Consider the following 22,958-nt stretch of genomic DNA (forward strand, 5'->3'; position numbering starts at 1 on the left):
TTCTAGCGAATATGACGACTAATTCGTTGAATAACTGTGAGTCACTCGGGCGCTGTGTGTCCACTAGCAATCCACTTGTGAAGAACTCGAGTTCCAAACTTCCTGGTGCGGAGAAATTTAAATGCAGACTTTAAAATGCAGAGTTTGCAGTCTCCATACTTCAAATGTGGAGAGCTCTCAGATCCACTGCCCCTTGGCATGCACTGTGCGAAAAAACCACAGTGAATCCCGTTAATTTTTTGCCGGGATTTACTGTAGTTTGGAACCCAGGATCTACTGTGCCTGGCCACAGTATTTACTGTACCTGGAACAGGATATTCCGTACTCCACTCCTGTGGTACAGTAAATCCCGTACAAAGTACAGTAGATCCTGTCAAAAAAGTACGGTAAATCCTGTACTCTGAACTACAGTGCCAGCTGTACTAACCACTTCACACTAAATTCTTATGGACTTTTTAAATGCATAAAGACGCAGTTTTTATGCATAGTTATGCATGCTCAGAATCGTCCATATGTTATGTATAAAATTATGCATCACTGTGTACATTTTATGCATCTTCCTGCATAAAATGTACACAGTGATGCATAATATTATGCATAACATATCGACGTTTCTGAGCATGCATAACTATGCATAAAAAAGTCCACAAGAATTTAGTGTGTACAGGATTTACTGTGATTTTTTCCCACAGTGTGGCGCAAAAGTGGAGAACTCCGTATTTGAAGTGTAGACACTGAGAATCCAAACGCTATAGCGTCAATTGCACATGAAGTGCAAGGCCTTCCCATTCCCATGCATTAGCATAGGACATTTTGGGGACGCATTGCACGTAAGGTGCAATATGGCTGAGGCATTGCACGTATGGTGCGATATCTCAGCTACATTGCACCATACGTGCTATACTCATAGCGTTTGGTATCTCAGTGGAGACTTCCGAGTGCCGACACCGAAAATTTACACCTCCGCATTCGAAGAGTGGAGCCCACTCCACTTGATTTCACAGTGCACTTACCTTGCAAGGTCGCAGTGCGGCCCCGCCAGCGTGGACGTGGCAGCGTGCCTTCGCGGTCGCACTCTCACTCTCCAGTGACCTAGACGTCAAGGAACTCGGTGCAGCCAACCGCGGGCTGGTTAAGGTGTTTAGACGCGTCGCAGGACTGGATGTGTGCCCCATTTCGACGAAAGACGATAGCGCAAGGCCAAGGTGAGGGTGAAAGCGAGTTGCCAGAAGGACTGGATGGTATATTTATTTCAATGTTTCTCAGAATGATAGTCGTGACAAGCACGCCTTTCGAGGAGTGATCTGAACACACACGGTTTTCAGTGCGCATATTAAATCTCACAAGTAAGGCATGGCAGATCAACACATTCAGAACTCACGGGTGCCTAAACCTTTTTTCAGGAGAGAGGAAACTACTAATGTAGACACTTATATATTTCAGCATATAATTCAAACATTTCCGTCTTACAAGTAATGAAATTCCTTGACGTTCATAGACATCATCTGTGCAATTGAAGCCACTCTCTCACAATCATCATCGGGCATCCAATACAAACTAAATGTCTATGGACACGTTTTGTTAGCAACTAGAATCAATTGAGCATTACCAGATCTGGTGACAAAATCAAAACCGGCCAGTAAATTGTTACTAAGCTGGTTTAATTCTGTCTTCTGATTTGGTAATGCACAAAATAGTGTCTGGCTACCGTCACCAAAATTTTCCATGGACGTTTATAGTGTGAACATCACCAAAACTTCAGAAATCAAAATAATTGTAGAAATCGTTCTCGACATCGTCATTTTCAGGATAACTATCAAAGGCCGCCGCGTAATGTTCGCAAGAGAAGCACATTACTTGAACGCTTGCAGTCGAATGCTTCTGCAACTTCTTTTTTAAGCGCGCGATCTTGGCGTAGCACCTCCGAAGGCCACACTGAAAACAGGAAAACCGGTCAAAAAATGTTGTTAGTTTTTAACTGGCCGTCTTTAGAGTGAGAAATTTGACACGGAGACGAGTTCACTACAAACCCAACTGTCTACTAAGTACACACTTACAAATGCGTGCTTGCAAGTACACACTTACAAATGCATGCTTGCAAGTACACACTTACAAACGCATGCTTGACGCATGGAGTTATACGGCGTCAAGCATGCGTTTGTAAGTGTCTACTTGCAAGCATGCATTTGTAAGTGTGTACTTGGCCAAGCATGCGTTTGTAAGTGTGTACTTGCAAGCACGCATTTGTAAGTGTGTACTTAGACAGTTAGGTTTGCAGTGTTCCCAATAAGCATTTTCCTTCAGTGGTAGACCTTGAACTTGATCACTTAAGTTTACTTCTACAAGTTTGCATTTAAAATTGTAAAAATGACTTTACGTACACTGAGAATGAAAGAGTCATGATCATGACTACACTACAAACCTAACTGTCTACTAAGTACACACTTACAAATGCATGCTTGCAAGTACACACTTACAGACGCATGCTTGGCCAAGTACACACTTACAAATGCATGCTTGCAAGCACACACTTACAAACGCATGCTTGACGCATAGAGTTATACGGCGTCGCAAGCATGCGTTTGTAAGTGTGTACTTGCAAGCATGCATTTGTAAGTGTGTACTTAGTAGACAGTTAGGTTTGCAGTGTAAAATTTTGGGAGAGGAATTCTTTATTACCCAAATTTGGGTAAGGAAATTTTCCTCGCCCAAATTTCGGTGAGGAAAGTTTCCTCGCCCAAATTTGGGTCATAATACTGTGGAGCTAAGGGAGCTGATACACCCTTCGTCACCCACAATTGGGCGAGGAAACGTTCCTCGCCCAAATTTGGGTGAGAAAGTAAACCTCGCCCAAAAATGGGTATTGATCATGACTTTTTCATTCTCAGTGTAATGGATCTCCTCTACTAGTTGCCGAGTGCAGGAGAAAAAGAGTTGACAAATGGCAGCGACAGCGGACCAGCAGCGCTGCTGACAGCTGACGGAATACAACCCACCCACAGATATAGTCAAATATTTGCCCTGTTTAATCGTGTCTTCATATTCGCTAAAATGTAACTTTTGTCACGTTTGTTTGAAAAAGTAACAGGAAAAGTAGCAATACTCATCGGCAACTTTGGCCCGTCCCGTACATTTAGAAATGTGCGAATTTCATCTATGTTTAACCCTGACGGGATTTAATCCTGAGTCTTGGGTCAAAATGGAAAGATATTTTCGTCATCAGCGCCCTTAGAAACATGGGAAACAATGCAAAAACGTGAATAATAAGATAATCGGAATACACCCCACTGGAATTTGAACCCGGGTCCAAACTTCTCCGATTGGCTCGAAACTGGCACCATTGGTTTTATTTCGTCAGCCCGATTCCAAAAATACCCATACGTGCCCTTCTAGCTGTATTCGTTGCCGAAATCCTCGACCCCATGTAGACACCATGATGCACTTGCAGCAGCGTCCCCGGGGCTCGGATCGGATTTGCTGCCACCGAGTGGTTCTTAGGATCACCCAAGGAGGCTGCATACACAGTAAAGTCCTTACGGATAGCGTGTTTGTAGGTTACGGTGTGCAGCCATATTACGGATCGAATTTTGTTTGTAATACGGATATTTTTGTCCGTAATACAAAGGTTTTGAAGTCCGTAATTTACAGATAATTTCGTTGTAACATACGGATTCCCAAATCTTTGTATTACGCACTGCAAGAAAAAGTGTGAATAGTACAACAAATGTACAACAAAAACTGTACAATAAAAGTACAACAGGGAATGTGGAAAGTACAACGAGAATTGTACAAACCACAACGAGGCCGGGACTGCCCAGCACTCGTCATGCCGGTTCCATTGTACTTTGTACAACAATTGTTGAACTTTGAAAGTACAACAAAAACCTGATAAAAAATTTGCCAGAAATTTGTGTACTTTTGTTGTGGTTATTTCCTGCAGTGCGGACAAAAACATCCGTATTACAAATAAAATTCGATCCGTAATATGGCTGCACAAAACTATCCGTAAGGACTTTAGCGTGTACCAAATGTGGCGAAGATCGGACCACGGGAAGTCCTCGGACGAACGAACGGACGCACAGCATGCATCATACTATATACCCGTCCCTCCGTTTTTTGTTCTTTTTTCCAAAAAATACACGGGACGGGCCAGAAATCACATTCATTGAAGCGTGACACGGCTAAACGGTCGTTTTCTTTGCATGTCACTGTCGTTTCAACGTGGATCGACATTCAAATAATACGAAGCAGGAAACAAAAATGGCGCCACATTCGTTGATTAAAAACGGTGTCACTGACGAATTATTAGCTTTTTTCTCGCTTTGAGTGCGACTAAAACCTGACGAAGTATTTTGAGCAAATGTAAAGTATAAGCTGTTTGTTGTACGAAGAACGACTTCGTAAATGATGAAGTATTTCCTTCGTGAACTCTCAGACTATTGTTGACTTTTTGCCCTTTGTTAAAGAGTATTTTACACAGCAATAAAAAGTAGTATTCCCTCAATATCTATGTAAGATTTCGTTCGTTATATTGACTTAAAGTCAATTTGCTCTTGACAAAGAGTCAATACGCTATTTATTTCAAAAATAGTCAATAATTGACGACAATTTAGTCTTCATAGTGAACGATATTGTACATGGTTACAAAGAAAATATTACATATTTTTGCTCTTTAAAAAACTACGTAAGCAAAGGACGAAAAGTCAATAATGGTGAGGAAAAAGTCAAAACGAGTCTAAGAGTGAAGCTCATATGCTCAAAGCAAGCTACTTTTGATTGCAAAGCCAAAAACTAATAAGTCAAGTTTCCAGGGTGTGCTTACGTCGTTGTCTTCACGTTCAAAGTAGAGTCCCTGCAAAGCCGGAAAACGGCACGCGCCGAGGATGTTTAGAAGCCCGGCGTACTCCTCGTCATTTTCTACTTCAAGCGTCAGCTCCCGCAGCGAGGGGGCCTTGTCCCCAGAGACGGCCCACAGCTGGTCTCCGGTGGCGTCGGGCAAAGTCAGGACCTCCAGGCCGGGCGCCATGGTGCCCAGAACGGCGTCGCAGGAGGCCCTGTGTTGGCGGTTCCGGCAAAGAGTCAGGTCCCTGCACTGGAAGAATTTTAGTCGTTACTCACAATGCATATGCCAGCGGTTCCCAACCTTGGGATCGCAACCCCATTTTGGGTCGCAAAACTTTTTTGTTGGGTCGCGGCGTGGTGCTTGGGGGCGCCAGGGGTTGCGGGATAAAATTGGGAGCGGGGCGTTCCACGTCAAACCATCATGGTCCAAAACGTACTTGCTCAGATCCGGCCCCCAATTTTTCATATGGTAGTGTACCACCCAAAGACCACTCTCATAAATTTTTTTGAAAAAAAATTCAGAACTTTGGCCGCAGTGATTTTTTGAAACTTCAAAAAAAAATTATAAATTTTTTTTTCAGTTTTTTTTTAAATTGTGTATCTAGGTGCTCAAATGGGTTGAAAACAGTAAAGGGCAACATAAAATAGTGAAAAAAAAAATTGGGACCCCCAGCCCTTACCAGAAACAAAGTTTACGACAAAAAAAAACACGGTTTCCTGAATTCCCAAAATACGCCGTCTCACTTTTGGACCATATTGACATCAAAGGACCCCAATGAGGTACTCTAACTGTCACTAAAAAATTAGGGACGGCAATCCATAAACACCAGAGATATTGTCAAAAAACTCAAAAAGTTATCGAAGGTTATCGAAGCTTTTTCCCCCAAAATTGTCAAAATGGGACCTATATTGGTTCCGCTGAGGCACTGTGCATTGAAATACTATTCAATTGTCTGTCTTAAGACCATGGAAGATGTGAGAGAGGTGAAGGTCAGCATTACAAGAGTTTTGGAATTACACGGCAATAAGTTTTTTTAATTATAATAACCAAATGCGACAAAATGCATTATTTGGCAGTCGCCAACTGAAGCTCATTGATTGGTGAGGACTTCATCCGGGTCATCTTCATTTTCTTCTTTTAAGTCTCCAGCAGTTGCATGGTCAAGGTGAAGATGACCTGGGTGAAGTCCCCACCAATCAATGAGCTTCAGTTGGCGACTGCCAAACAATGCATTTTGTCGCATTTGGTTATTATAATTAAAAAAACTTATTGCCGTGTAATTCCAAAACTCTTGTAATGCTGACCTTCACCTCTCTCACATCTTCCATGGTCTTAAGACAGACAATTGAAAAGTATTTCAATGCACAGTGCCTCAGCGGAACCAATATAGGTCCCATTTCGACAATTTTGGGGGAAAAAGCTTCGATAACTTTTTGAGTTTTTTGACAATATCTCTGGTGTTTATGGATTGCCGTCCCTGATTTTTTAGTGACAGTTAGAGTACCTCATTGGGGTCCTTTGATGTCAATATGGTCCAAAAGTGAGACGGCGTACTATCTTGGGAATTCAGGAAACCGTGTTTTTTTTTTGTCGTAAACTTTGTTTCTGGTAAGGGCTGGGGGTCCCAATTTTTTTTTCACTATTTTATGTTGCCCTTTACTGTTTTCAACCCATTTGAGCACCTAGAAACACAATTTAAAAAAAACTGAAAAAAAATTTATAGTTTTTTTTTTTGAAGTTTCAAAAAATCACTGCGGCCAAAGTTCTGAATTTTTTTTCAAAAAAATTTATGAGAGTGGTCTTTGGGTGGTACACTACCATATAAAAAATTGGGGGCCGGATCTGAGCAAGTACGTTTTGGACCATGATGGTTTGACGTGGAACGCCCCTGTACCTCGATCAGCATTTCCCCTTTTCCTATGGAGGCCCGCGCCTATCCCTGACGGGGGGCAACCACATTAGATCTTAAGGCTAAAGATTTCGTCGGATTTCGCAAGATTTCAACCGATGTTCCACCCAAAATTACCTTGTTCATGGCCTTTTGGGGCAAGATTTCAGATTTCCCAGAGATTTCTAGCGCTAAGGGGACACAAGATTTCTAGAGTGGTTGCCCCCTCGTTTTGGCCACAGTGGAGTCCTACCTGCACTTTTGTCTCCCGCATCGCCTCCACGAAAGCCTCGAACAGACTCGAGCGGCAGTCTATGCTGGCGAGCTCGTTCACAGTGATAGCGATCCCCGAAGGCGCAAATCTCATGACGCGCAGGAGTTCTTTCAACCCGTCGATGTCCTGCTGAGTACGCAGCTTATACTGCCACAAGTCCGCCGCCTGCGCCACGCAGCGCCACTCCTGGCACACCTGGCCGCACGACACCACGTCCTTCGCGGAGAGGTAGTCCAGCACCAGCCGCAGCGCCAGGGGCGGAACCTGAAAGTCACAAGAACGAACTTTACATGGCGTGAAATCAGTCGGTCAGGCTCTGCAGAATCATTTACCATTGATGAAAAGAACACTGATTTTTAAGCGGTCTTGCTACCGCTTCTACACTGAGAATCCAAACGCTATGAGTATAGCGTCAATTGGTGCAATGCAAAAGCATTGCACATGAAGTGCAATGCCTCCCAATTCCCATGCATTAGCATAGGGCATGGAAGCATTGCACTAAAGGTGCAATATGGCTGTGGCATTGCACGTAAGGTGCAATATCTCAGCGCATTGCACCATACGTGCTATAAGGGAGAGTGGGGTAATTCCGGACGTTTTTTTTCTTTTTGGTCTTTGAGCTTGAATATGCTTCTTGGGTCAAATGTTATCACAGGTTAGTAAAGTATGGACCTTCACCTTCAAAATGATATACATGAAAGCCAAATCTCAGCAACGGTTAGGGAGATATAGGCGCCTAACAATAGGGTGCGTCGATATGCACGACTTTTCAGATGCAGCTTTTGGGTAGCACTCAAAAGTTTCGTTTTTTTGTGCTGATTCCATAAATGACCTCGGTTTTGCGATAGGACAAAGCCTTCATGACCCTACCGGGCGTTTTATGTCAAAAAGCGGAGTTTTTGTATTTTTTCTTGTTTTTTGGTTCCGCATTCCATCCCAAACTGTCGGGGCGGCTGTTGCACGGTCGGATGGCCACCGCCTACACTAAATACAAGTTTTGCAGCTTGGCAGGACCACCGGACACCTCACGTGTGTGTCCCAAACCTCAATTTTCACCCTTTTTTCACAACAATTTTTCACTTTTTTCCCTTTTTTTCAGCTTTTATCGAGGATTGTACCGACCCAGTCGGTCTATACCATGACCAGAGGTTGTATAAAACAGTGTAGGGGTACATAGAACGCAAGGCAGCTCCCGGACCGGGGCTGTGTAGGGAGGGGGAGGAGAGAGGGAGGGGAGGCGGAGAAAACAAATGCCCAAAATCGGCCCAAATCAGCTGTTTGGCCCTGTTTTGCCTGTAGCTAAATACTGTATTGCGGTGCAGCTAGCTCGGCAAGTGTTTCTTCCCCTTGCCTACGCAGGACTCACCACGAGCGCGTCCGCTACGAGTGGATACGCGCAGGAAGATGCCGCAGCACCGCCGATCGGAGCGCCCCCAGCGGCAGTGGTGGGGACTGGCGCGGGGCACCGTGAGACGCGAAATTTCAAACTGGCCCGGGAAGGGAAGACACCGCTTGAAAAGGAGCGAACTAGGGTCAGTTGGGTAATCATGGGGCACGGGGTAATAATGGGACAGCTGATTCTTAGTCAAGATTTGACATTTTTGAACGCATTACATACCAAATGTGATGTTTTTATTGAGAAAACAATTTTTGCTACGGCACAAGTTCTAAAATCTCGATTCTTGACTAAAAATCAGCTGTCCCATTTTTACCCCATGCCCCATAAGAACCCCAACTGACCCTAATTAAGTTGTCAGAACAAAAGAAGCAAGTAGCAAAACAAATGTTAGGGAAAAGCGCGCGATTATCGGTCATTTCTGTTCTGTCGGTCAACCTGTGAAGATGTACTCAAAGGAAGCATGTTCACTGTGAGTAACAACACTGGCTGCCTTAGACTTCTTTGATCATTTCTCTATAAAAAATTTCTTGTCTGGCCTCCGGTGTCCAGCTACATATGAACACAAGAAAACCTTGTACAGGCACATGCGCTCCAGACATGGTCTGGATCCAACAGAGGCAAGCAGTGAGCCTAAGAAGGGAGCGACTTGTTACGTGTGTGACAATGTATGTGTAGTCTCATGTACATGTGAAAACCACCTCATCGGCTTAAAACATCTGTAAACATCTTCACACGGTCTACAGGGTGAGTTTTTCTCAATGTGTCAAATAATTTGTAGGTAGTTTGGGCACCCCAAGGGGATCATTTTCTACCAATGAACTAGTGGGCGCAAACGTCTAGGTACGGAGATAATTGGTGTTTTGTAATTAGCCTTCGCGCCTGCGAGGTAGGCACCCGGTGCCACTGATGGGCGCAGGACCTCACGTGGGGGTGTCGCGGGTCTAGGAGGGGTGCTTCGGGTCTCGAAGGGGTGCGGCGGACCTTTCAAATGTCTTTTGGGAGGGGTTGCCGCGGGTCTCAAGGGGCTGTCATGGTGGCCCCCGTTACAGTGGATCTCACGGCTGTCTTTGCGAGGGTGGCAGGATTCCACGGATACTTCCGCGAGGTAAGTGGCACTCCCGCGAGTACTGCTAGTCCCGCGACACCCCCTCGACAGGTCCTGCCACCCTCAGTGGCACCGGGTGCCTACCTTGTAGGCGCAAAATCCAAATTCAAAACACCAATTATCTCCGTATCTAGACGTTTGCGCCCACTAGTTCATTGGTGAAAAATGGTCCCCTAGGGATGCCCAAACTGCCTGCAAATTATTGACACATTGAGAAAACTCACCCTGTATTACAAATTAAAATCACAAACACCAATCAAACTAACTATTGAAGAAGCTCAGTTATGTCCGCACTAATATTTTTTCCACTTTTTCCGTTCGGACCCACCTACATAGTCCTTCGTCCGCCAGGGGCGGCACAGTCTCACGGTGCCCCGCGCCAGTCCCCACCACTGCCGCTGGTCCGCTGTTCGTGGTGAGTCCTGCGTAGGCAAGGGGAAGAAACACTTGCCGAGCTAGCAGCACCGCAATACAGTATTTACCAACAGGCAAAACAGGGCCAAACAGCTGATTTGGGCCGATTTTGGGCATTTGTTTTCTCCGCCTCCCCTCCCTCTCTCCTCCCCCTCCCTACACAGCCCCGGTCCGGGGGCTGCCTTGCGTTCTATGTACCCCTGCACTGTTTTATACAACCTCTGGTCATGGTATAGACCGACTGGGTCGGTACAATCCTCGATAAAAGCTGAAAAAAAGGGAAAAAAGTGAAAAATTGTTGTGAAAAAAGGGTGAAAATTGAGGTTTGGGACACACACGTGAGGTGTCCGGTGGTCCTGCCAAGCTGCAAAACTTGTATTTAGTGTAGGCGGTGGCCATCCGACCGTGCAACAGCCGCCCCGACAGTTTGGGATAGAATGCGGAGCCAAAAAACAAGAAAAAATACAAAAACTCCGCTTTTTGACATAAAACGCCCGGTAGGGTCATGAAGGCTTTGTCCTATCGCAAAACCGAGGTCATTTATGGAATCAGCACAAAAAAACGAAACTTTTGAGTGCTACCCAAAAGCTGCATCTGAAAAGTCGTGCATATCGACGCACCCTACCTAACAAAAGCCCTGCACGTGTCCGGAATTGCCCCAGCCTGGGGTAATTCCGGACGACCTATGGGGCAATTCCGGACGACCTTAAAATTTGACACTACTCGAGCTTACTTTCGCTTGTTTTGATGTGAGGCATGCTTTTAGAAGGCGTACAAGGCCATTTTCTGCGAACTGAAGTGTTTGATTATTGCTCAAAGCATATTATAGGGAATAGTTTCTATCAAAACCCCTAAATTGACAACACTGTCTTGAGTAAAGCTCTGAAACATAGGTGCAATGCTATTTTTCGTTCTTTCGGTATCCTTCTGAACGGTGGGGATGCATGTCCACAATTTTGAACCCACTACCTTAACATTGTGCGGGAAATTGAAAAAAATAACCCCTCTTGTCCGGATTTACCCCACAGGTAGTGAAAACCTTTGATGTTCAAATGTAAGAAAACGGCGAGCCATACGAGCACTCCTGAAACGCCAAAGTAAAGTCCAATGACCATATAATATGATAAAATTTTAGTCATGGGACTGAACTTGACGGTAAGGTACGATAAGTACATGGAAATACGAGGGAAAGATGCAGCTTTTGCCTATTTTTGATGGTACTCCAATTTCGTGAAGCGTTCACTGCCAGACGGTTTGACGTCCTACCTTGGCGATTTGGAATTATCATTTTTAACTGATTATCTTCCTCTGTTAGGCGGGATTTTGAGTTATCTTTACTCAAACCCAGTGAAAATCGAAGTGTCCGGAATTACCCCGTGTCCGGAATTACCCCACTCTCCCTTACTCATAGCGTTTCGAATCTCAGTGCAGCTCTGCATCCGATCCCACTCATATCATCCCATCCATCCATTCAGCGCGCTCGGAGGGGACTGCTGGTCGTGTTGGTTCCGTCGTCCGTCGTCGTCCGTCGGCATATTTTGAGAAGCTCAACGGGTTCGGCACCACCGCACAACTCACCCGCTGAGCTTCTCTAAATAAGCCGTCCGCCGTCGTCCTGCGCCGCTCCGCCGCGCCAGTCCCCACTCCTCACAGCCACCCCCTCCCTCCTTGCCCCCTCTCTGCCCGGCCTCCGCTGCCGGGCCACGGCAAGACCGCTTTGCTAAGCTTGCCTTGGCGGAACTTTTTTTGGCTGAGCGATAGCAAAGCCTGTTACTCCAGTGGAGTTGAAAAATTTTTCCTGTCCGTCTGTCCGTCCGCGCGCGCGCGCGTGTGTGTGTGTGTGTGTCCGCACTACTCCTCCTGAACGGCTCGGCCGATCTCGGTGAGATTTGGCACACTTTTTGGGTATCTCCTTGGCTCGGCAAACGCGAAATTTCATCATCCTAGCTCAATTGGTTTGGTTTTTATAGCCGAAAAACACTTAAAAAACGGCGAAAAATCGAGTTTTCTGTAGGCAGGTTGCTTCTGTCTTGAAGAAAGGGGGGTCTGGGAGGCGGAGCCCCCCAGCACGCAACAAGGTAAGAAAATCGACGATGGACAAGCCATTGCCTGCCGAAGGCAGGCTAGCGCCGCCCCGCACGAAAGGATCAGCAGTCAAACTGTATTTGAAACTGCAGTGGCGCATCTGCAGTTCCTCTCTGCAGTTCTTTACTGCCCTTAAATTGCATTTAAAGTGCCATCAGTTCTGTATTGCTGGCTGCAGTCAATTATGTGCTTTGAAGTGGACAGAAACTGTCCTTTAACTGCGTTTTTGTTGCCAGATCAAACTGCAGTTTGCTCTGGCAGTCCGGAATGTAGTTAGGACCACAGTCAAAATTCAACTTATTTTCAAAACCAAATGTCGTGACAAATATACTTCTAATTTGCTCTTTTTCCTACACATGGAGAATAAAGAAAAGTGAATGACATATGCAGTCCCGGGGTCAATTGGGAATGCAGTCAAAAACTGTAATTGAAGTTCAATGCTGTAGAAGTCAAAGGGTACTTCCAGCTTCACCCTGAATGCCCTTTCACGTCACGGCCATGGAATGATTCAAATGTTCTAAATTAGGCCGAGTGAAGCTCCGCACTGCCTCCAGATCAGCTAGACTCGGCAAATGACGGGAAAATTCCTCGTGGAGTGGAGCGCGCCGAGCGCGGAGTTGCGGTAATCCCTCGTCTACCTGAGCGCGCGGGCATGGTCAGTGGGATCGCCCGCGCTGGCGCCATGCCTTCACACGTCTCCGTAGCGCAGTTGGCAGCGTTGCGGTCTGACAACCCTGTGGCCCGGGTTCGACTACTGACTGACAAACTACGACAACAACTACCAAAAAAAAAAAAAAAGAGAGTGGGAGAGAGGGAGGGAGGGAGGCATTAAGAGGCTAAAAATCAAAAATTTTGAATTTTTTTAGCAAAATCGTATGTTTGTCAAAACTGTTATGAACTGTCCGCAAAACTGCAGTTGAAACTGAAACGGTTCGAAAAAACTACTACTTTTTCGGCAGTTAGATCACAGTTCAAGTACAGTTGAGTGTACTTAAACTGCATTTTAACTGCACTCGACTGCACTCGAACTGCACTCGAACTGCAGCCGGTTATCTGCAGTTATACTGTGGCCAATGCATACTTCATACTACAAACAAAATGGCACATTTGTGAACACTATAAGAACAATTGAATCACACTACAACTGCCCCCCTTATTCACTTCAAAGTATGGTGCGACATCAGTTCCTGGGTACAATTCAGACTGCAGATTCTTCCGCGCGGGGCAGGCCAAGGTAGGTACGCCACACGGTAGAAACGATTCCTGGTTTTCCCAGGAACTCCCTGGAAATCGCCTATGTTTCTACCATGGGCTTCCTGGGAAAACCAGGTACTGCTTTAACCGTGCAGGCGCGGATTGGAGAAACAGGCAGCGAGACATCGCGAAGCCTGTTACGACAAGACGCGGTCTGGCGTAAACCTACCTTGTAAGTGTAATAATGAACTTATTTAAAAAGCGATAACATTTTTATCTTATTAGTATATAGTGCCATGAAGAAGTCATTGCATTATACACTGTCAGAAAAAAAAGTCCGTAAATTTACGGAGAAAGTTACTCTAATTTTGGGAATGGAGGCTCCGTAAATTTTCCATATTTTTACGGAGATTTTCCGTATTTTTACGGAGATTTTCCGTATTTTAACGGAGATGAACCGCATTTTTGCAGAAATAAACGCATTTTAACGGTTAACCTCCCTCCTTCCACCTTCGATGGTAATGCAAACAGTGTCCTTTTAGACGAAAGTGATATTCTCCAAAACTGTTTGAAGATCCACTTGACCACATGCCATTAGGATCGGATAAATGGACGGAAACCCAAAGACGAGGTCGCTTTAGGGAAGGCGTACTCTTGGAACACCTATCAGTTGGTCACCCAACCCATCGATAACGTGAATTAGTCTGTTCTTTTTGATAGGTAAGGCTTCTATTTCAATTATACACATAACTTCCATATTTTTACGGAAAAAATCCATAATTCAAAAAAACGGAGATCCCCGTTAAAAAAAAGGACAGTCTCCGTTTAATTTCCGTATTTTTACGGAGTTTTCTGACAGTGTAAGTGCAGGGGGTGGCAACGGCCTAGGGCGAGCGTGAAGCGATGCTCGCGCCGTCAGTGCAGAGGTTGCGCACTAGTACGAGATCATGAAAACTAGACAGTGTTTTTCAAAACGCTTCGCACCGATGGAAAGGGCTTGAAATTTAGGGTGCATTTGGCTAATTGCTTCTCTCGACACTCCCCCCTTACTTTATGTTAAGGTGCAGTGAAAACACCAAAAAACACGAGAAATCATAAAATTCAGGAAAAACTCGAATGCGCCATGTTGATGTAAGTTATTCCGCCCTTGTGTTCGGTTGAATTGGAAGTATCGGGCAGTCTTCTAGGCCTAATGCACCTTAAATTTTGTGCTCTTTTCATCTGCGCAAAGCGTTTTGCAATCAACGGGTTAGATCTTCCAATCGAAGCAAAATAAGTAACCCCTGCACCTCCCTCGCGCATGGCTTCACGCGCTTCCTAGGCCGTTGCCGCCCCCTGGTAAGTGCAATAAATATTGTATTGCATTAGCGCATTTATCACTTTATCAGCGTAGTTATCATTTTATCACACCAAAACTGTGATAATCTAGACCCAGACCGGCCAAAACCTAAGAGACTTATTGAATTTTTAATGCAATAATTTTTTTATTGCTGCCACATGTGCGATAATTTGAAGGAATCACATCAGCCTTTTTACCGCAGCAAATTATATGAAACTTATCACATTAGAACTACCAGTGTTACCACGGAGTGTTCTACTCATTGCTTCGACATAAAATTCTGTGACAGCTTGCCGAAGGCAAGCAGGAAGCGCCACAGGCCAAGCAGCGAGTATTCATCTTGGAGAGCACTTGTGTGAAAGGTGCCCTGCGAGAGGCTAGGAGGTGCCGAACCGAACGGAGACCCGAAGCCGAAGGCAAGCCGAAGGCCCCGACTCGGCCCGAAGCCAAAGCCGAAGGTGCCATATGAATTTCAATTATTCTGATCATGCAACTAAAGTCACTAAGTCACTCATATTGCTTGGGGAAAAGAAGAAAGGATGTCCACAAACTCAAAACTAATTTTGGAAAAATATTTTAAAAATATACGATGGGGAAAAATTGCCATAAGTCAACAACAAGCTAGGGCCCGCCCTTCCGTCGAACCGAGTTGCCAGCTCCGCTTCGCTGCGCCGGCAACTCGGTTCGACAGGGGGCCGGCCCAGCTTGGCCTGCCGGCGGCCTTTCCTCGGGCCTTCGGCCCTCGCATCAGACCCAACTTGGCCAGTCGAAGGCCCGGGCCTTCGGCCCGCTCGCATCACACACCCCGTGAGCGGCTAAAGCAAAGTTATCGATGTACCATCGTGACTTAGGCCCGCCCTTCTATTCACAATATGCGAAAGTCCTTACACTCTTTACTCCAACTGTCCTTAGAATATGCCCATTTCATCTGTTTCTTAGCCCTCATTCCGAAAATACCCATATTTGCCATGCTACTGCAACTCCTTGCAATCACAGCAGGAGCGCAAAACGAGTCCGTCGCACTTTTTCCCATAACTCATGAAGGCGGGCTCCTGGACCCCTCTTCCGACCCCTCGTTGAAGAGGTCTTTCCAAGACCTATCGAAAACTTAAGTAAAAATTTTCAGTCGGTCGACCCCCTTTTTTCAAGATCCTGATGTGACTAATAGACGAAGTCGGGCTCCTGGACCCCCTTTCCGACCCCTCGTTGAAAAGGTTTTGCTGAGACCAATCGAAATCTGCAATAAATTTTTTCAGTCGGTCGACCCCCTTTTTTGAAGATCCTGATCGGGCCAACTTGTAAAAGCGGCCGATGGGGTCGGGACCAGGTCCATTCATCTTGTCTCGTCGCCCCGATTCCAAAAATACCCCTATGTGCCCTGCTAGCACCAATAATGGCGGAAATCCCCCTCCCGCTCATGTAAACCATGATGCACCTGCAGCAGCCCTTGTGCGACCCGGACGGGATTTGCACCACCGGATTATTTGTTTGGACGGTACTCCTGAAGTACCCTCCAAATCTGGTTACTCTAGCTCAACTCCTTCCTTGTACACAGACACCAACAACGACAACAACAACAACAACAACACACAGACACAAAGGCAAATGCATAGGCCCCCCCCCTATTTTTTGAATAGAAGGGCGGGCCAAAAATGGTGACATTTACTGGCCTAATATTTCTTTTTTTGTTCCAAAATGTGAACAAGTGCATCATTTTCGCTTCTTAATTCTGTTGACAACTATCTAAGAAACTTCGGAAGAAAAAGAGAGATAAATTATCAGGCCGAAGACTAGACCTGACCATAACTGTTGCGCGGAATCTCTTAAACTAATCGATGAGAGATTACGACAACTCTGGAAGCTTACCACTTTCTTTAAATTTTGTTTGTGCATGTTAGATGTTCTACAATACATTAGTCATACTCGCAACTTCTTTAGTACAGGATTCAATGGACAACTAATACGAATTGTTTTATATTTTGTGTTAATAGGTGTTTTTCTCCCACACCTCACCTTGAGCTATCATTTCATTTTAGCGTTAAGCTAAAGTGTCTCTTGCGACTGACTTTTTGACCTCAATGTCTGGTCCGAAGAATTTTAAGTCTCTGCGTCTCTGCAAACTTTCGGCACTTGCATTAAGGGGGCACACCAGTGAAAATCGGCAAATTTTTGCCTTCTCTTTTATTTTACAGTCAAACTCCTCGTTTTGTCCCTCATCTGGGTCCTTCGTTTTGTCCCAGAGTCATCCCCACCACTGTGGCGCGGGTCGCGCCCCGTCGGCCGATGCCTGCCGTCGCTGGCCGGCCAGGTAGGGATTACGGCGGCCTAATCCGCATCGGCCGGCCGGGCTCGGTCCTTCGTTTTGTCCAAAGCAACTCCCGGGTAGAGGGACAAAACGAGGAGTTCGACTGTATCTTATTTTTCTGCTATTCATCCCGAGTCGAAGGCCGCAAACCCCACCCAGAAATTCCGATTACTTTGGCTTGTGCACATTTTTAAAGTTGCTAAAAAGGTAATTATTTTTGCATTTTTTTGACCAATTGTTAACGTTTAGGGTTTTCACTTGAACTTCAATTACAAAACCCTTGAACCACCCAAACGCAGTTGAAAAGAGGGACATTTTGGCGCAAGCTGAACTAAAATACGTCAAAAGACGCATTTATAATCCGAAAAAAACACGTCAAATCTATGTTTCCCCTTAAAGGGCTTTTTCTCCAAACACCTTTTTTGTACCTTTGTGCCACTCTCACGGGCGCAAAAATGAAGATAATTTAATGCGGTTTGCGGCAAAATGTTCGTTACACTTGCGTCTATGGTCTGAACCTCGGAAATGGCCATCCCATAAAAAGGACGTGAGCTGCAGCCATGAAAGTGCGAAAAAATTGGTTAAAAAATTTGTTTCTATTTTTGCCCTCTGAAAAAACAAATTCGAAATCATTCTTTTGGCATGCCCGTGGTTCAGACCATAGCCGCATGTGTCCTGTTGAGAAATTTTCAAATCCCGTGCGCGAAGCTCAATCCAGAGAGGCGGAATCGTGGCAGGAGTGAAGCAAGGTCGTTGAAAAATGAAGTGCACTGGCGCTTCATCTTGCCATCGCCACCTCGCTCTCCCATACTGATTTTCCTTTTCTTTGACATAATTTTGAGCCAAGAATAAAATATCAATCGAATACATCGGTTACTTTTTTCAGAATGATCGTTTTTCGAAACCTCTGCATTTTCACTGGTGTGCCCCCTTAACGGAGTCTTGTTTTAGCAAGTTTGAGAAAAAAATTGGTTCGACTAATTTAAAAAAGCTAAACAAAAATATTCTGTTCTATCTTTTAATTTTTATCCAAATATTTAAAAAGGTTTGGAAAATAAGTTGAGTAATACAGTTCACATAATTCACTTGATGCAAGAGTTGTTTGTTGTTTTCTTTTTCCAACATATTGTCAAATTGTTAAAAAAAACACTTATGCGGCCCTTACATTTTATAAAATGCCCATGGTAACATAGTTTTTACCTCTAGAGTTAAAGAAATACATAAAATGAGCAAACACCACGACTTCGGGTTCGGTCAGTCGTTTTGGCCAGTTCGGGTCCTCCCGCGCTCGCTCGGGTTACGCTCGGGTCCTGAACCATCTAGCCTCGCGCAGTGCCTTTCACACAAGTGCTCTCCAAGATAAATACTCGCGGCCAAGCAAGGTGTAAACTCCAGGCGTGGATTGTCGTAACTGGCGCAGCATCGCGGAGCCTCTTATCACAAGACACGGTCTAGCGTACACCTACCTTGTGATAAAAACGTGGATGATATTTCCATCACTTTCAAAAGATGTCATCAATTGTTTTGATGACATTGTTGTAAGGAACAGAACAAGGAACTCAGCTACGTCATTGTCATCTAGTGATGACTGAAATTTTTACAGTATAGGTACCCCACCCTTCGTTTCAACGGCCTCTATTCGATAACCCCGACGAAGTCGCTACCCACATCCTAGTGGATGCATGGTGCATGGTTTCACGCGCTCCCTCGCTGTGAAAATTTGAGTCGTCACTAGATGACAATTTCAAGGCTGATTTTCCTTTAACAATGTCATCAAAACAATTGATGACTATTGTCACGATCATGCAAACAGTATCGGTTAGGTTAGGTGAAAGTATCGTCAATTTGTGATGAGATTGTCATCATTTGAAAGTGATAAAAATATCATCCACATTTTTGTCATAAAGTGACAACAAATATCCAATAGGTGTACCCTGCGCTGGCCTTCACTAGATTATTCCAATGAGACGGTGACTATGCTAAATGGTCACTTACCGGTGAGCTCTCCATCTCCATGCCGACGATGCCGCGTGGGCTCCGCTACAACAATGTTGCTCCTCGCGCAGCGCAGATCCACTGCAACTTAAGGCGTCTCCGTTCCACTTTTGTCCCAGGTGGGTCCTCCTAGATCCCGTTAGGGGCCCGGGCAAAAGCGCGGGATGGGAGAGGGACAGCGAGTTGCGATGACAAGAGAAGCGATCTTTAGTAGGGTCATTCTACAGAAATGTTACAATTTGATGTCCCTGCCCCTTTGTGACGAAACGGTACGTCCTAGAAAGACGCGGTTTGCGCGTTAAGATGGTGCTGTTTGTGCTTCAAAATGATCCACTATTGGGTTTGAAAGTTTCTGAGGTTTTCAGATGGCTGTGGCCTCCGGAAGGTGCAAAATGTAAACTCCGTAGCTGTCCCGATGCGTAGTTGACTAAGTTTGCGCCTCTCGTATGTCTAAACGAGACGCAGGACAATCATTCCCGACAGCTCTATTTGCTAAGGCACTTTCATACTTTAACTTGACCCCGCTGACTGTACTAAAAAGTTTGAAGCTTTGTACCTGCACAGAATTAACTTTTGTCCCGAAGTTTTTACTTCTCTAAAATCCACATGTGCACTGTAACGAGTTTGGCACTACAGGAGACAAACGGGAAGTCGCAGCCTCAATCTGAAGGCTGCAATGGATTCCGGATGAAAAAACACATCTAGCCACCAAGTTTGAGGGATGTGAGTCCAATGGCTAGCATCTTATTGATACCCAAATTTCAAAAAGGGGGTCGCGTATTTTTTTTGCATGTAAACTCCGTACCCGATTTGCTGAGGATCCCCTGTGCGTCTAACTTTCGAAATGTGCATAAAAACAATGCTTTGGTGGTCCTTTAGTCAGCTGTGTATGCGCGTTCTACTGTTCCAACTCATACGGCTGCAATCCAGGTATTTGCTTCAAAATGTAAACTCCGTAGGCGTCAATTTATGTAAACTCCGTAGACATTTCACCTATAATTTCAGGGGGAAAATTTTTTTCTCGAAAAGTGTGACGCCTGATATTGTTTCGCATTCTGCATACCGTTACAAGAAAAACAAGCCCAATATGAATGAAATCGGACAACTTTTAATTTTTCACGGTTCTAACTGCGAAATTGTAACATTTCTGTAGAATGACCCAGTAACGGATGAATCATCAGTAGGGCGCGACGTCACAGGGCGTGACGTCACAGATCCTTATTCCTATGCAAAAAAACTCTTTTTTGAGGCACGAAGTAGCCTTATAGTACACCGAGGGTTCAGCCGGCGGGAGATTCAATTCGCGTGGCCCTTTATGCATTTTGGAAATTTTCTATAGGATTTTAATGAGATTTTGCAAACTAGTAGAACTTTGAACGCTGATTCTGATGTTGAAATGTGGTTAAAAAGTTAATGACCAATTATGAGAAATTTGCTGTCAAAATCGACGTTTCCATGGCAAAACTCGACTCGTCAAAGCAAAAAAAAAAAAAAAGGGAGGGGGGGGGGAGCCCGAGCCGGGGCGGACCAATAGCTGAGCTTCTTTTCGGTTCTGTACAGCTTACTCCAAAAGCTGAAATAGCACGTTCGAAATGTAAAATTTCTTTGACTGCAGGTAGAGAAGATGCAACAATAGAATTACACTGTCATTCATTTTGCGATACTTTTACTACAAATTTTTGCGATAAAACCCAGTTTGCGATTCCCACGATTTATCGCACCCTGGAGTGCGATAATTTTGTTATTGCAATTTTTTCGCAATAACCACCCCATAATTTTTGCGATAAAAGAGCGTATTGTAGTATTTTTTATCGCATTTTTTTCTGTGATAACTTTTTATTGCATTTTCTTCGTAGTCATTATCGCAACAAAGTGATACTTTATTGCAAAATTTAGCTATAAATTTTTTATTGCAGATTTCTAGTAGTCATCATAGCAAAAAAATGTGATAAGTTTTTAATTGCAAAATATATACAGTGGTTATCGCAGTTTGAATAACAGTGTAGTGTCGGTTCGAACGCAGTTTTTCGGGTAGAACAGTTAAACCAACTGTAGCATTTGAAATCTGTATACAGGGTTAACCTCATATCAGCTTAACCAGTCGAGATATCGAAAAAGACTTCAGAACCAATCTTGCTTCAAATTTAATTTTAGACATAATACATTTTATGAAAATTTTTGCTACTGCGGTTTTTAGGCGAAAAAGAATGAACGTGTCCCACTTTAGGGGACTTTGTCTCACTTTAGGAGACTTTGGCTCCTAATTTGGGACACGGTTCTTGCTGCTCCTACCGGAGCCCCATGGTCTGAAAAATTTTTTTGTTTTCGGTAAAAGACGTGTTTTGACATGAAGATTCTTAAATCCCCGGCGATTTTCGGTGCTATCATTATTCTGTGAATTACAGGCGATTTTCCGTAAAAGTCGTCCCACTTTAGGGGACATGACGGTATGTCAATTCGCATCGCTCAGCCACACTACGCGCCCAGACTAAACGGCGCGTACCCCTAGTTTTAAGAGGTGGAGCCAAGGTGGTCCCCCTTGTGGGGCCCCGTGGCGCCCCCCACCCCAGTGGGGCCCCCTGTTACCTAGATTCTAAACGAAGCGTCTTAGAGAGTTGCGGTTTGGCTCATTCGATTCAGCGCACCAAACGTCGGATTAGACGCCTCGACCATGCTTTACAAGCCCACGGGGAACCCCCAGGGCCGGTTGCCCATCTAGAACGGGTTAGTTAGCGGTTAGAAAATGTTACGTAGAATCTGAACGGAGCGTCGTAGAGAATTGCGGATTAGCTCATTCGATTCAGCACACGAAAATACATCGGGTTGGACATCGTGACACCCTCCAGAGACTTTCAAGGCTGGTTGCCTACCCAAAACAGGGTTCAAAATTGATTTTTAGAGACGGTCTTCTAGATTCTAAACGGAGCGTCGGAGAGACTTGCGGTGGGGCTGAATCGATTGAGCCCAACCGCAACTCTCTCCGACGCTCCGTTTAGAATGTAGGTGACCGTTCCTAAACATCAATTTTGAACCCCGTTTTGGGTAGGCAACCAGCCTTGAAGTTCCCGGCGGGAGTCACGATGTCCAACCCAATGTAATATCGTGTGCTGAATCGAATGAGCAAAACCACAATTCTCTACGATGCTCCGTTCAGATTCTACATAACATTTTCTAAACGCCAATATCCCGTTCTAGATAGGCAGCCGGCCCTGGAGGTTCCCCGTGGGCTTGTAAAGCATGGTCGAGGCGTCTAATCCGACGTTTTTTGGTGCGCTGAATCGAATGAGCCAAACCGCAACTCTCTAAGACGCTTCGTTTAGAATCTAGGTAACAGGGGGCCCCACTGGGGGGCGCCACGGGGCCCCACAAGGGGGACCACCTTGGCTCCACCTCTTAAAATGATCCTTGGGGTCACAACTACAATTATGTGAAGTGGCATTCCGGTATAACGATTTGCAAGGTGGGATCTGCTAACCTCCGGACTATAGTACAAACTTAAGGGGGGACATCACTCCAAAATGATCAAAAATTGCAACTTTTTTTATAAGTTAATATTATAGAGCATTCTTTTCTGCGTCAAATGGTGAAAACCGCATTCCGAAATTCAAAAAATTGCAGTTTTAGGAGGTGTGGGCCGCAAATATGCATAGGGGAAAAGCCTAGTTTCCCCAACTTTGATCACGTTTTTCTCGAAACATGAAATTGCAAACGGTTGCAGGCCTGTAGGGCGCAGTTTTTGAGCTACAGCGGGGAGATTTAGCATGGAAGCTCCTACGACATGCCGCTATGGTAGGTAGCAAAATAATTTGCATTGGTCAATTTATATTATTTTTTTAACGTTCAAACTTAAACAATTTTGACCAAAAAAATTGAACATTTTTTTTTTGTATGTAACAAATACAACTTAAAATTATTTTTTAAATGTGCGATTGAGGTACCCACAGGAAGGCTATCACCAAATTTCGTTGTTCTAGGTCAAACCGTGTGGCGTCCAGCGCTGCAACAGTACGAAGGTCTAACCTAACACTCAAAAATGTGTTTTCAACGAAAGCGCTGTACTGCCCTGGCGGATTGACTTTGTGTTGTTTTATACTTTATCTGTTAAAATATGAACAAT

The 22,958-nt window shown here is 44.8% G+C and overlaps 1 protein-coding gene across 3 annotated transcripts; it reads right to left on the reverse strand.

Annotated features, from left to right (window-relative positions):
- Positions 1 to 1,400: 1,400 nt before the first annotated feature.
- Positions 1,401 to 19,414, reverse strand: LOC117649750. 3 transcript variants are annotated; one of them, XM_034392774.1, is made up of 5 exons: positions 19,398 to 19,414; positions 18,842 to 18,970; positions 6,985 to 7,269; positions 4,823 to 5,092; positions 1,407 to 1,935 (listed from the first exon to the last, which is right to left on the reverse strand). In XM_034392774.1, the coding sequence occupies exons 2-5, from the start codon at positions 18,860 to 18,862 to the stop codon at positions 1,759 to 1,761; spliced, it is 753 nt and encodes a 250-aa protein (XP_034248665.1). In that variant the 5' UTR covers positions 18,863 to 18,970; positions 19,398 to 19,414; the 3' UTR covers positions 1,407 to 1,758. The 3 variants fall into 3 exon arrangements, with proteins under 3 accessions (XP_034248663.1, XP_034248665.1, XP_034248664.1); XM_034392772.1 differs by lacking the exons at positions 18,842 to 18,970; positions 19,398 to 19,414 and adding an exon at positions 16,408 to 16,449 and having other exon boundaries at positions 1,401 to 1,935; XM_034392773.1 differs by lacking the exon at positions 19,398 to 19,414 and having other exon boundaries at positions 18,842 to 19,059.
- Between the last annotated feature and the right edge of the window lie 3,544 nt (positions 19,415 to 22,958).

This window comes from Thrips palmi, unplaced genomic scaffold (genome assembly GCF_012932325.1).
Source record: "Thrips palmi isolate BJ-2018 unplaced genomic scaffold, TpBJ-2018v1 HiC_scaffold_4, whole genome shotgun sequence".
NCBI classification, from domain to species: domain Eukaryota; kingdom Metazoa; phylum Arthropoda; class Insecta; order Thysanoptera; family Thripidae; genus Thrips; species Thrips palmi.